This window comes from Rhipicephalus sanguineus, chromosome 5 (assembly GCF_013339695.2).
Source record: "Rhipicephalus sanguineus isolate Rsan-2018 chromosome 5, BIME_Rsan_1.4, whole genome shotgun sequence".
NCBI classification, from domain to species: Eukaryota; Metazoa; Arthropoda; class Arachnida; order Ixodida; family Ixodidae; genus Rhipicephalus; species Rhipicephalus sanguineus.
In genome coordinates, this window is record NC_051180.1 from 7,662,077 (window position 1) to 7,677,048 (window position 14,972).

At 43.7% G+C, this 14,972-nt stretch overlaps 1 protein-coding gene across 1 annotated transcript in view; it reads left to right on the forward strand.

Annotated features, from left to right (window-relative positions):
- The window catches only part of LOC119393163 (UBX domain-containing protein 4), a 67,825-nt gene that overhangs the window by 14,992 nt on the left and 37,861 nt on the right, over window positions 1-14,972 (forward strand). Inside the window, exons 4-8 of the mRNA XM_049416129.1 lie at window positions 1,398-1,516; window positions 6,390-6,532; window positions 7,763-7,817; window positions 13,100-13,269; window positions 13,770-13,892. Of these exons, the coding sequence (XP_049272086.1) occupies window positions 1,398-1,516; window positions 6,390-6,532; window positions 7,763-7,817; window positions 13,100-13,269; window positions 13,770-13,892 (610 nt within the window). The remainder of the gene's footprint in view (window positions 1-1,397; window positions 1,517-6,389; window positions 6,533-7,762; window positions 7,818-13,099; window positions 13,270-13,769; window positions 13,893-14,972) is intronic.

The window sequence follows — 14,972 nt, forward strand, 5'->3', positions numbered from 1 at the left end:
TATCCTGAAATACAGCCAACTAATGCATGTTCATTATGCGCAGATATCGCTAATCTCGAACATATGCTCTGGCGGTGTCCCGCGTTACACGGCGGCGAAGTCATCACGCCGTCAAAATGGGAAGAAGCTATTACAAGCTCCGGACTCGAAGCACAACTATGGGCAGTCCAACGGGCCCGCGACGCAGCAGAGAGACTTGGTCTTTCTGTTCCGACGTGGGAGCGGCCCGCAACGTGCTAGGGCGCGTTCCGAGGGACCGAAATAAAGTTTATTCATCCATCCATCCATCCATATACCCGCCGTCTTCCCCACTTTCAGTGTTGTGAAGCCAACTTGAGCACTGAAGTTTGTGTATAACTTGCACCCCAACTTCAGCTTCGTATTTTGTGTATATTCTGTGTGGATTATATGAGAAAAATGCTGTTACTTTGTTTGTGGCCAGACACTTCTGACAGTTTCATGCAAAATATTAGACATATCAGGACTAGAGGATGAGTCATAATCTTCAGATTTTCTGAACTTCTGTGGTCTGTACATGAATTTCCTGCTGAAATAAACTTTTGATTTGATTGATCTTGATTTTGCTGCTGTGAAATTTTGTACAGTTAAAACTCAATTTTATGAAATCCGGTTTCACGAACTTCCCGATTTAACGAAGAAATTTCCATTCCCCATCAGGTACTCATAGTATTCAGTGTTGTCATCAACCCGAATTAACAAAACTTATTTGGTACCAAACCCTGATGTAATGAATTTTACCCGACGTAACGACGTTTTTCCTGAATAAATGAGTAAAAACCGGTGATTTCTTCCTAATTTTGATGCAGACGGGTTTTTCTTCGAGCATGCACTCTAACACCATCGCAGTAAAGCATCTGGTCGCCCTAGTCACAACACTGGTTTTATTTTGACTGAGCTGCACGCCGTGCCCTTGCAGATAACAAACTCAACAGTAGGGGCCCTTACATACCAGATGGTGCTGGGGTAAGTGGTGGTTTATTGGTCCATGTAGATGCTCTCACACAAACACTACGGTGGTTGCTTTCATTATTCCGGGCACGGGAGGCTTCATGTCCGGGCTGCCTTAGCAGGACTCTTCACATGTACACGCGTGAATTAGTGGTAAATACAACGCCGTAGTAGCTTTTGGTTGTCACCATGTTACCATTTTAAACTTCAGTGGACTGAAAAATCCTTTTCTCGATTTTATGAACTTTCGCTGATTTAACCAAATAATTCGAGTATAGCCATCACATTGTTAAATCGAGTGCCAGCTGTAGCGGGATCTGACTGTTATATTACTCAGCCATTGATTGAGCAGGTCTCCTTGTGTGTGTGGGGTCCATGCATGCACATTCAGGCTGGTTGACTGTTTGCCATGACCAAGATGTGTGTAGACCCCGTTGTGGTTGTGCCCTCAAGCTTCTTCATTGGCTGCAATGGAATTCCCTTGGAAGTGATAGCTGGCAGTGTCGAGCCACCGGAGCTGCTGAACCGCATTGACAAACTCTTCCAGGTAAGGGCACATTAGGCAAATGATGCTAGGGGTTGTCTATCGGAGTGGACCTTAAGGCATATCATAAAATAAAATTTGAGTTGTATATTTCGTAAAAATTTGTGTACACACCCTTTACATCTCAGAAACCCATCGGATCGGGTTCTTCGAGGCACCTGACAGATCAGATCTCAAACACGCTTCTTTCTACCTGGCTTCGGCAGCGCGCGAAACACAATGTTCACCTAAGGATTACACCACAGCACATAAATGCCGGAGATGTACATATAAGAGATGGAATGGGTTAAACTAAGGGTAGCATATGAGAGAGTGGACAGTAAAGGGACACTAAAGAGAAAAACGCTTTTTCTCACATTAGTAAATTACTCTTTCAAAATTTAGGTCACCATGCTTGCTACGAGAAGATGCTTGGTAAGCAAGAAAATGTGCAAAAAGAAAATGGTGGATGGTGATGTCACCTTGAGATTCCCACAAACATCATAGATTTTGATGGCATCTTCTAGGTCCTGCATAGTCCATGATCAGTAAAAATGAAGTACATTGTCCCCTGAAGATGTTATAGGCTTGACGTACGAAGTTTCAGGAAATTTCGTTGACCCAGTGTCGCCAAAGTAGGAAAAGTACACATCGAAATTCGTGACATCACGCGCGGAGGTTTCGATGCGAAATTTAAAAATTCAGCTTTCACCTTTATTTTCTCCTCTATTAAAGGGGCCCTGCAACACTTTTTCAACATCACTTTTTCAGCATGGTAAAAAAAATGCTGCCGATTGGTAGTCCAGGCTCCTGAGAGCACGCCAGCCAAACATTATAGTGCAGCACACGGCCTGGAATTTACAATTAATTCTCAAAAGTCAGCTAGAAATCGTTCCCTCTACTCTCGACAAATGATGCCACATACCCAAATGACCGCGTCATATACCCAAATTCACGGCCAGTGGCTGATTTCAGCATCGTTTGCTGCATAGTTACCAGGACTGCCGCTAGAAGGTGCCACGTGCTTGCACGCACACACTCACAATAACACTGAAAGTAAGCTGCACATTCAAAGAAAAAAAGAAAAACTGCTCAAGGTCGTGACACACTTTCTTTCCCGCATGCCATCCCTCCCTGCTTAGCTTCCAAGGCGTTTGTTGGGACGAGAGAAGAGAGAAAGCAATGACAGCGTGCGAGAAATCTCTAACTCTGCTAGTGATGTTCGTGTGCCCCTTTCTCTGGTGTGAACCGAGAAAGCCGGCTCTCGTATGTCGCTGATGAGAGGAGACTTAGACTGGGTAAAATGCAGTTTGTTTATTCCGATGCGTACTCGGCGCGTTCCGAAATCCGTCTCTCACGGACCCTTCCTTCAGGTCTCTTAAAAACCTTGCTGCACGGGCTCTTCACAAGTTCATGCACGGCGCTCTCGAGCGGAGGTCACGATCCCACGGTTCGAACACGGTGCTCAGATGCCTCCAGCCATTGAGATCTGCAACACCATAGTCGTCGGGTCATTTAGCTCGGCATAGTCGCAGTCCGTGGCGAGCACTTCAAGTCGTAAATCGGAGCCCCGAGCTCTTTGAGCAGACGCTCACTGCCATCGCTGTCCGAGTGCCCCGCAATGGCTTGCGCCCGCCGCACGGTTGTACGAGGCGCTGACGGAGATGTTCCAGCCAACACCATCACGCGTTTCCGAAGGCGCGCTTCCAGGAAAACACCTCCGAAGTCAGCTGATATACGTGCCGACCCCCGGCATTCGCCCGCAGCTCAGTTTTGTTTATACGAGTCGCAGGCGCCGCATTGCCCTGCCCGACACCGCTCGTACTTGACAGATTCTCAAAATTATTGCGCCAGCTTATTCGTGAGGACAATAAACTTCTTTAAGTAAAGCCATTCGATAGTACTTGAAAAAGTGTTGCAGGTCCCCTTTAATAAGCCATGTGATGGTGAAATTAATGATATCTGAGTTCTCAGAGCACAATTTATCAATCTAAAACAATTCATGCTTTAAGTTTAGTGTCCCTTTGAAGGGATACTAAACTGAAACAATGAATTAGTTCAGACTGATAAATTATATTCTGGAAACTTTAGTATCTTTAACTTCAGCACTATAGGGTTCACTAATAATAGATGAGAAAATCAATGTAAAAAGCTTCACTTCTAAATTTCCCGCCAAAATCTACGGTGGTGACAGTCACGGATTTCAAAGTGTTTCTCTGTATTTTGGCCTCATTGGTTCAGTGAAATTTCTCAGAACTTCGGATGTCTCTGGCTCCCTCAGGAGACAACCTACTTCATCTTTAATGATTGGGAACTATGCAGGCCCTAGTAGATGTTGTCAAAATTAATGACATCATGGCAAGTTGTGCAGGAACCTCGAGGGTGGCATCGTCACCCACATTTTCTTTTCTCGTTTACCAAGTGCCTTCCCGCAGCAAGTGTGGTGATATTGGTGTCGTGATAGAGTAATTTACTTATCTGAGAAAAATTGTTTTTCTCTGTAGTGTCCCTTTAAAGTACATCATAACTTAAAATACACTAAAGGTCTAGCATCTGGCGTGTTGACATCATATCTGACTTGCCTTTGCTGTATAGCATGAAAGAGAGGCGATAACATCAATGCAGTGGCTGTCTTGATAAGTGAAGTGGACTCAGTCGCAGTCTTGGGGGGTCAGAGGGGTGCACTGCATGAGAAGAAAGGTCATTCCAGTCCTGAGCTGTCTTCAGAAGAAAAGGAACGAGGGTGTATGGTATTATGAGCGGGTGGCAGGTACACTGGTTTTTCGTGACTTATAAGTAGTGCTCTGTGTTTTCGGTTTTATCCGAAAAAATCCGATAAACATTCACCGGTAAAATTTTTGACAATTCAGATTTATCCGACTACACTCCGATTTCAAGGGCCAATATGACCTGGTTCCGTCCTTTATCGAAAGGGCAAGTTACTAAGTGCTCATTGGTACACCTTCTGGTTTGACCGGCTTAAAGTTTACTGCGTGTAGCTGTATTGTGCTCCGACTCAACATCCTACATGCAGAAGCTTCACAAGGACTTGTAACTCTCCAACCCCAAATTCAAGGCGCTTCGCTTGAAAGATCTGTGCCACCTACTCAACAACGCTCTGGAGGATGGAATCAGGACGAGCTCATTTAACGTAGTTCACGATTTTGTTGTGCACTTTCCTGCCCCATTGAAGTCGTCGTGGGAGCTGCTCCGGAAGTTTGGTCTTGTGTGCTTGGCCATAGGCATGTCCATCAAGTCGCTGAAAACCGTATGTCTGTCGAGGTGGTTCTCTTTTTTAGTAAGCTCTAGAAGATATTTTGGACTACTAGTGCGCCATTTTGTCTTTCTTCAGAAGCGATAAAGCCAAGGGAACGAAGTGTGAGAAGCTCAGGAGTCTTATTTCATCGCCTGAACCTGTGCACGATTTGCTCGTTAAGATGAGGTTTCTGAAGACCAAGTCGTGTGCCGTGCTCTCAGTCATTAAGGAACTTGAGGCAGAGAGTACCCTGGCACACATAGTTTATCCCATGCTGGGGGTTCGTTTGCACGCACTCATCAGTCAATGGCGTGATCCAACCGAGGTCTCTGCATCAGATGTCACAAGTCTGTTGGACCACGAGAATGACCGTTTAACGCCTGTCACAGACATTCACGGACATTACGCTGCTGTCGCTGAAAAGTGGAGACAGTCATCTGAGAGGAACCTGTGCGATCAAGTCCAGTACAACAAAGAATCGTTTTGGTACTGTGTTCAAATTGTGAATCTAAATGTGAAGCATGAGCTGCCCTGTGCGTTCCAAACCTACATGCCTATTTTTCAATCAGCGGTTCTTGAAACTGACGACATGAGTCAGCTCCTGAGTGATCTTGCGAACTATCAGTGCTGTAAAATATGTGACATTGTTGAACCCCTATCGTTTTGGAGATTTCACAATGTCCAGTAGCCAGTGCTTTCTCACTGCGTGCTGCGTCTTCCGGCGCTTCCTGTTTTTAGCGCTGGCGTTGAAAGAGCATTTTAAAAGCTGAGAGTCGTCAATCGAAAGGAACGTGCTTGGATCACTGACAGCAACCTCCCAAAGTATGCTTGCATGTTTTACAATAAGCTTTAAGCTAAGGTTCTTATTCACACAAATACAGGTGTTTTGTGTCAAGTATTTTGCCTGTGCATAAATGTTTTTGTACATTCAAACCTTCTAGAAAAAATTAAATGCGCTTCATGTGTTTTGATGTCTTAGTATTCAGATATCAATTGATCTAAAATTTTGGGGTTTTGAGAGCAATGCAAAACTCCAAATTTCGGAGAATTGGGGATTTACGAGAAATAAACTTCGATAAACACCGAATTTCTGCCAAAAATATAAACTACACCCGCTGATTTTCAAGAAATATAAACACCGAAAACACGGAGCCCTACTTATAAGGCAAGATATGCGATGCACTGCAAGAATGGCTGATGCAATTATTTTGTTCTTTATGAATGTGGTACACTTTAATGAGCATTCATAAAGGACAAGATAATTGCCTCAGCCGTCCATCGATCACTCTAACAGAAAGAGAGATACAGTGTCTTGACAAGGGGAAAAAGCATTGACTCTATGGGCAAGAGAAAGGTGCATCATGTGCAAATGCAAATGGCGAGATTGGCCGATGTTCACATGATGTTGAACTTGTTCTCATGATAACGTGTCCCCATAAATGTTGCATTTTCAATAAAAATTTGGTTGAGAGTCAGCGCTTCATGTTTTTTGTTCTTCCTATTGTCTGTATTTTGTTTTTCTCATTGTCTGCATTTGATTTTGCATTGTTTGAATTTCCATCGTGTATCTGTACCAATTTGTTCAAATGTTTGCTCCTATGGGTGGATACGTAAGCTGTCCTACCGCTTTCCGATGTCCAGGAACCTAGCTCTGTTGGTGACAATGGTAGCTTGCCAACTGAAGCACCCCTTGAGCCAGCACCGAGTGCCTCACAGGCTGAGGCCATCCCTTCTAAGGAAACGGCACCGCCCGACGCAGCTTCCCTGGAGGAAAGGGTCGAGAGGTGAGTAGCTACACAGGGGCAGTGCTTCATCTGAAGTGGCAAAATCTAATCCTTTTACAAGACAGGAGCCCTACAATGCTCCCAAGAAGCTTGCTGGGCAACACCAATCGCAGCATCACGATGCGGCTGTTGCACACACTTTGTGTGACAAACATATGTAGAAGCTGAAGTGGCTCCAACCACATTTTTTGAAATGAACCCGAAGTTTTGGAGTGGATGTGCCATGATGCGCCATGACTCCCATGTTCGTTTCAGTGTCAATTGCAGAAGTGCTGTAAAAATTTATTTTGTGGTCACGCTTCTCACAGTGCACTGCAAGAGTGCTGCTTTGCGTTTACATCCTCCTCACATCGTTTGTGTGTTGGCGGATCCTGTCACCCCTTCAGGAAGGGACTGAACAGGCCCGGAACTGTCGCGTTCATTTCAAAAACTGTGGCTCGAGCAATTTCAGCTTCTAGAATTCTTTAACTCAGCCAGACAGATCTCTCTCGAAATGTTTACATTTATGCATGATATCACGTGCAACCATGTTCATTGGGTGGAAATATTACATGCTATATTGCGAGTTTTTAGAAAAAAACAAAGAGCATCTTACAAACATGGTAAATATCGCACAGCTGCAGGCTTGGCATTGCAACCATGGGAACAATGTGCCAACATGCTGAGCTCTCTGTGCGGAAGCCTTTGTAATCATGAAAGTGACACCGTGAGATAGAATAGCGAAGGCAGTGGTAATGCAGAAACGGCTTAACATTCTGCTGTTATTGGTAGCACCCAATACATCATGGGAGAAGTGAAATATGCAACCTAAAAACATGATAATTTGAGTAGAAGGTAACTTTCATTTTGCTAATACTACCTACTATATTGGAAATTTTTGATAAATTGGGTTCGTGTGTGCTAATGCTCACAATTTCTTTTGCTGTTTGATGTTCTTCAAAACCCCTTTAGTATATTCTATGCAGCAAATCTAGAACCGAGGAAATGGGGGACTGTTAGGTGTGCTGCTAAACTGTGCATCTTCAGCTTCACTTTCCCAACTTCACCTTGAACCAGTAGTATTTGCCCCCTAGTTTCCCAAGTGACAGCTGTGCATTTAATTTAATTAGTCATTTATGCAATGGAATATGGAACACCAAGTGCCCATTCAGAAGTTAAGGTTCTGTATTGATCTTTAAGAAGTTGCATGGAGGCTTGTGTTCCTAAATGCTGTCATTTCTATCAATTTAGGGCAAAGCGTCTTGTTGAGGAGCGGCGCCTGCAGAAGATAAGAGAAGAGGAAGAGGTGAGCTTCCAAGTGTTTTCCTTCTTGCAGAGGAGCTTAATTTATCTGCTTGCTGCTTTTTACATTGTCACCTCTTCTGAGTATCTGCACTATAAAGTCCAAGAATCAAAGTTGAGTATATTGTTTTTAATAACTCACAGTGGGAGCTTGAGCACTTAGCACACTCTAAGGAGGCATGACCGGGTGGGCACTGGTTTCTAGGCACTTTTCACCTCGGGATACTTTCTTTCAATGGACATGATTTAACCGAGTATTGAAGATTCTCGGGAACTTAGGCTTTATGGAGCGTAGACACCAAAATCTTCTATGATGATTGTGTTATTTTATTTGGAAAGCCGTTTCCTATAGGGCACCCCGATAATGACCAGCAAGTGTCTCCCCAGTAATTTAATATTGCACAACTTACATGGCGCATTTCACGATTTCAAGAATTCCTGCAGAGAGGTGGAAAACCTCCGAGTTGTGACAGGAATAAGTATTACATGATGGCAACATGACACGGAGTACAGTCAAACCTGGTTATAATGAACATTATATTCCAGCATTCGATATATCAAGTATTTCGATATACCCGAATCTGCTTTTAAGGAATTCCAGCACCTAGTTCGTTATACAAAATTTTTTGAAGTCACATGAACACGCGCAAACATAAGTAATGCCGTTCCACTCACCATGCATAATATGCTCGAAAAGCTATTTATTGTCCCGCAATCTACTCTTGCTTGTAGTGGGCTGTTGTCTTGGTTTGCACCATTCGTCTTGCGACATCAGTGCGAATTGCATTTTCAACTTGTGAAATATGTATTGACAACTAACTCAAGTGCGCTGCCTTGGATATCAGCACAGTAGTGTTGCAGCACACCTGTCACGGAGATTGCATCAGCAAATATTGGGCATGGGCGATCGTTTTTTGGTGGCAGCAGTTATTGTTTTCCATGTCACCAGATGCCGCCACATCAATAACAGTTTCTGCATCCAGTAGACTTGCCGTCACTGCTACCTCGTCATCAACCGTGATAAAATTTTCAAAGCTGAATTCTTGGAGTACAGCATCATGAGCACAGGCCAGTTTCTCCCAAAGAGCAGCAAACTCAGTTGCACTTATGGCTTTGGCAAGTTCAATGTATCCAATGTACAGTTCATTACAGAAAGTACATCTCACAGGAATAGTGCTGAGACAGCGTCGCGTGTTCAACAATAAAGCATAATTCTTTCTACCTGGGGTCATTATAAATGGGTTTGACTGTACCATAGTTGTGGTGTCAGCAGATCAATGTGGTGTCTGCTACATTTCACATGGGCACCTCCACTTTGTAGCACCAGTACCACCGAAACGCGTTGCTGCATCTCCCGGCAACGAGACCATTTCATTGTCGGACGAACCCCACCATGAGCCTGGACCTGAGCAAGTGGAAGTGGAAAACCATTTCGTTTTTGATAGATTGGCATTGGACACTGAAATGTTTTCATACTACATGTGACCGTGGTGGTTATGTTCGCTTAAAAATGTCATCATATTTACCGTACACATCTCTATCACACGTTTTGTAGCTCTCTCCTGGCGTTCTTGCTGATCGTTAATGCGACAAGTCTGAAAAGGAGCCACATTTCTTTTCTAGTCTTCAAAATTCAAATAAATCACCTTGAAGCCGTTTGTTCTCTGTCGAAATTAGTCGCAGCATTTCTTGCAAGCACACAAAGCTCACGCTGTAGTCAGCTTACCATCCAATTTTTCGGTGTCTACACTCCTTTGATGCTGACTGGCACATAAACTAAGTGTGAAAATAAAAGTGCCTTGAATCTAAACTATAATGTAATGGCGTGGTAGTCCTTTGTTGTGTTTCCACAATATTACGCTATAGACCATGCAGTACCAACTAGGCCGATCTGCCACCCTTCTTGAAGCTAAAACTGATTAGATCTTGCTGTATCAGCTTGCTAGATGTGTTCCCTTTAAAAACAGTTATAAATCAGAAGAATACTAGAATACTCCTTTGGATGCCACTGATGCATCTTAAAACGACAGCGCTGCTTTTTGCTTCTGGCATGGGTGCAATAGCATGGACAGAATTTAATGCAAGTACTATATTAGAATGTTTGTTGTAATGAGGTACAGACTTCTCTCACCCTTTACTTACGAGGCATTAACGTTGAGTGGCGTAAACTTCTGTGAACATGATTGCAGCTAATACGTAGTGAGTGCACGCTTATCATCATCATCTGCCTACTTTAAGTGCACTTAGAACAGATGGTTACCTCTAATATTCCTTCCAGAGACACGGACAAACTTAGTATACCTCAGTAGGTCTACATTAGTGAAGCTTGATGTCCTTTTCTTGCTTTTAAAGTTTGTATGAAGAGATTACTAACATGGAAGCTTAGAAGTACTTGTTGCTGGGCTAGTTGGTTCATCGTAATGAGGGGAAAAAAATCTAGACGCCTAAAACACCGTAAGAAGGACGAAGAAGCACAGGGAAAGCGCGTCACTCGCAACTGATTTATTCTCAGAAGGAACGCAGAAAATATATATGCTGCACCACACATGCGCACACCGCACTGCATCAGCTCGTCACTACACATCAAAAGATACACAAGGTCAAGAGAAAGGCATATCTAATCAAGCAACGACGAGCAAAATTGGAACTCAGATATGCACAAAACCACTGATGCGTCACTTACACACAAGTCACGTTTCTTCTTTATCTTCCATTAATTCCATTTATCTTCCATTAATAGGCTTCCATTAATTCCCGGGCCAGAGCATCTGAGCTTTTGGCAAGAACAGAAACGCTTGAAAACCTCACCTCACAAGAACAGGAATGGCAATGTGCAGGCAAATGTGCTGCTGAATTATTGCGAAGTGACAGCTCATGTTCCCTAACTCTGACGTTCAAACACTGACCAGTTTGGCCGATGTAAACCCGACCACAACTAAGTGGGATTTCATACACCACGCCCAACGAGCAATCCACATACTTCGAAGCGTGTTTTTTCCCACAAGTGGAGGCCCTCGGTGGTTTAGAAATACGTGGACATAGGCCAGCCAACTTACGTGGTGCAGAAAAAACTACAGGCACATTGTACCTGTTAGCCACGTTCTTAAGGCTGTGCTGTGCTACCTTATGAACATAAGGTACCACCATAGGTCTTTTGACAATGGGCTGCCTGCTTTTCCTTGTGCCCTTCAAATTTTGAAGCAGGGTTTCGGCAACGGATACAACGACAGAGTTAGGATAGCCAGCTGAATGCAGCCGCCTAACCTGATCCATGTAACTATCCTGCATACTGTGAGGACAAGATTTCACCAGCGCTCCCTCGAGGCACATGGTCGCAATGGCCCTTTTAAGGGGAGATGCGATTCGGAAAAAAAGTTGCGTTAATCTGTAGCCTAGGCCAATGAAATTATTGCTGTATATGCAGGCTTTTATCCCTTTCAGTCACGAATTATGATGCACTGTCTGCAAATGCATCAAATTTGCATGGCATGATTTCAAGGCACTCAGTATTACATTCCAAGAAATAAAATGAAGGAATGTGTTGTTTTGTGTGAGTTTCAGTAATTATTGTTAATTAGCATGTAATTAAATATCTAAATATTCTGCAATCAGTCAGCTTCAATTCTTACATAAAATGAATCAACTGTTAGGCCCAAAATGCATGCACAGTTTGTTTTTTGGTTGTATGCTTTTCGAGCGAAGAAAAAAAAATACTCTTGACGTCGGTCTTGCAACGTCGCACGTCGAACGATCGTCGAACATGGTAGTGTCTCTAGCAGAGTGATCATTTGCAGCAGTAAGCAGCATAATGAAGTGAAATAACCACTAGTTGTCCCTTCAGGAAGCCTGCACGAATGTGCACACAAAGGTTTAGGGCATTTGAAGGAGCGCGCGGTGCGTGATGCGACTCCGAAGTTGATGTGTACAAATGTACACACCGTGACTGAAAGGGTTATACTGATTTCAAATATGTAATTAGTTTTATAGTAAGTTGTACAGTTTTCGTTTTGTGCCATGACAATGTGTAAAGTGTAGTTCGTTCTGGACAAACTTTTTAGGCCACGAAACTATCACGGTTCTGAGCCATTAATGGCTCATATTGCTCCACATTAACTGTAGAATGCAAATAACTATCAGGAAAGTGCGTATAAAACATTTTGATAGTCAAGAAAAATTGTAATGGGAGAATTCTTAGAATCCTCAGCTGATACTAAGTGCTTACTTTAGGTTCGTAATAATTATACAGGCGATATCACGTTTTAAAGGAGATACTTGCACCCTTCACATGTTAAGGCATATGTGGGCAAAATTTCATCTCGATCGGCCTATCAGAAGTACCAAAAACGTGATGTCCAAACTCAAGAAGTTGCCCAAAAATGGATCTTGCGAAAAACGCATTATAAAGGTATAAGTGAAAGCTGATCTGTGCGCAAAAATATATGTTATTTAGGATGATTTATTCCACCATGAGAGCTTGGCAATCGTGGTTATTTTGAGCATGTGGCTTTAGTGAACTCCTCATGCGAAATGCAATGGCAAGCAGCCGGGTGACAATTTCCAGGGGACTCTAGACAATGAGCACTTTAGTTTTTTTGGTAGCCACCTTGTGTTCTTTAAAAGCGATTTTAACCTACTTCGAGTTTAATTGCAATCTTCAGTTTTTTTGTCGTGAAAGTAGAGAAACTAAACTTGTGAAAGCAAATAAAAACAAAAAATATGTAATTTTGGAAAAAAACTTGTTTTTCGTCTCGCATCTCCCCTTAACAAGTTTAGAACGGGCTGCATCAAAAGGTAACAGCGCTTTGTGTGAATGATAGGCCCAGCACATGTGTCGCTCCGAGAAAGTGATCCTCAAGTCTAAAAATTGCAATCTATTTTTTTTTTCCCCTCGTTAGATTACCAACAATTTTCGTCTGTTTGTCTAAGGTCATCTTGCGCGATATAGGAATGTTGAGCTATTTGGTGTGAATATCATGCTTGAGACATCTAATTAGTGCCAGAGAGACACGGGACAGAATGGTTCACAGTGTCATGCTGCTGCTTCCGCTCACCATGGCAGGTGAGCTCCTTACGTCAGCTGCGTTGTGGTGGTGGTGAAGTGCAAAAAAAGATGGTGCACCAAGATCTAGATGCTCCTCCTGAGCTCAGGAGGCCAAGATTGATCCAGAGTGATGGTTATTAGTTTGAAACACGAATACTACTGAAATGCGAATACTAGTACTACCTAAGCTGCACTCGTAACTTCCTTTCAAGTACTATTTGGTGACTCTCACTGTGGTGCCCCAGGCGGTGCGGCAGAGTGAGATGAAGCGAAGGCGAGTGGCAAGGGAGCTGCAGATGGCACAAGAGTCGCGGGAGGAGCAGCAGCGCCGTGAGTGGGCACGGCAGCGGGCACAGGACAAAGAGGAAGAACGCAGGCACCGGGAACGCATCCAGGCACAGATTGCACAGGACAGGTAAGGCACCACTTGTCAGCACTTTTCTGGTACTATGCGGAACGGGCTAGTGAGAGAGAGAAGAATACAAATGCTGTGGTAGGGGTGCCTGTTCCTCAAAATTTGCTTGTTGATTGTTTTTATTTTTGTTTAAGGCCATGTATCTGTTTTCACCTTGTTGCCGTTTTCTTGAGTATGATGGTTGCACGTGCAGGGTGATACTCAAGTATGTAGTATATGTGCAAACTTTGAGTGACAATGTAGATTGCTTTCCTGACATATTTGACAGGGCAGATTTCTATGGAAATGCAGCATGGTGTTGTGCACTAAAAAAATGCGTGGTTGCTGCAATAAAGGTTCAGTTTTAAGTTCAGCGCTTGTCCTGTGTGCCATGTCTTCTTTGTCCTTGTCTTTTTGGGCTGCTTTTCCCCATGTAAACGGGGTTCTGCTGTAGTTTGTGCTTCGTAATCTCTGCCTTTGTTTGGTGCACTGAATGCTGACACTTTCCTTGTGCCATGCAGGGCAGACCGTGCCGAGAAATACCACAAGGAGAAAGCCCAAGAGGAACAGCGCAAGCGGGAGCGCGAAACCCAGCGGCTCCTTGAACAACAGCAGAAGGCTGCGCAGGAAGCAGCTGCACGGAGGTGCGACACTGTCCTTTTGTATGTCTCTGCTTGCACAGGCAAGGATCCTGTTGGTGTAATCTGCTTGAAATGACATTAGTGATAGAGGAGACTTGCAGTAAATGGGAATTTTTATGACCTGGTGCCTTATTCTGAGATGATCACTATTGGAGATATTGCCTAATTGTCACTTTCGCTGCACACTGATTGGCTGGTGAGCAAGACTAGAAAATTGATGGTGCCACCTTGTATTTTCAGTGGCGGCAGTTAAAGTCACTGGAACGGGAAAAGTACTGCATTCGTTTTCTCTTCGCCGCTGTATTCTGCCCGCTCCGTCCCATTCCCGCGCATGCTCGCGATTTGCTTTTTGTGATCACGTGGTCATCTTGCGCCATAAATGGTCCTGCTCACTCGCCTTGCTTGTTTCTCCTGGCCGCCGATGCACAGTGTTTTGGAAGGTGATCGTTTTTATAGCTCGAGAAAAGTGTGCATGAACTTTACAGTGTCATTCTGGCACTTGATCATTAACAAGCCTATCAAGAGATCGAAGAATGCCTGGGTACTGCGCTTTTGAATGCAGCGACCGGCAAGAAGGGGGCCAAATTCGCTTTGCTATTCCGAGCGGAGAAAATGATGCCAAGCAACGGGCTGTGTGGCCGCACAGAATATGGCAGAAGAAATTCAGTTCCGACAAATCATACCCGCCTTTGTGAGGTAAAAAATTTCATTGAGTGTTCGGAGAATGTTTACGACGCCCCTGTACTAATTCTACGTGTTTTTCATGATTGCCATAGAATGTTCATGCACAATAACATTGCTGGGCAGCTCTTATGTTTGGCGTAACATTGGCGCCTTTGGGTTCACAGATAACGGTCAACACGCCACAGAAACTGACTGCTACATTTACACTGCAAGCACTTTCCATTCGGCTCACTTTTGATCATTTGTTTTTTTATGTGCGTGCTGTTGTTGCTCGTATTCATACTTTTTCAACACAACATACACCCAGCTGCGAATTCTTTGTGGACGTTGGCCGCATATTTTTTTCATATATAACGAGATATGTGTGGCATACCTGTTCTTAAAGCTCCTGAAAACGAA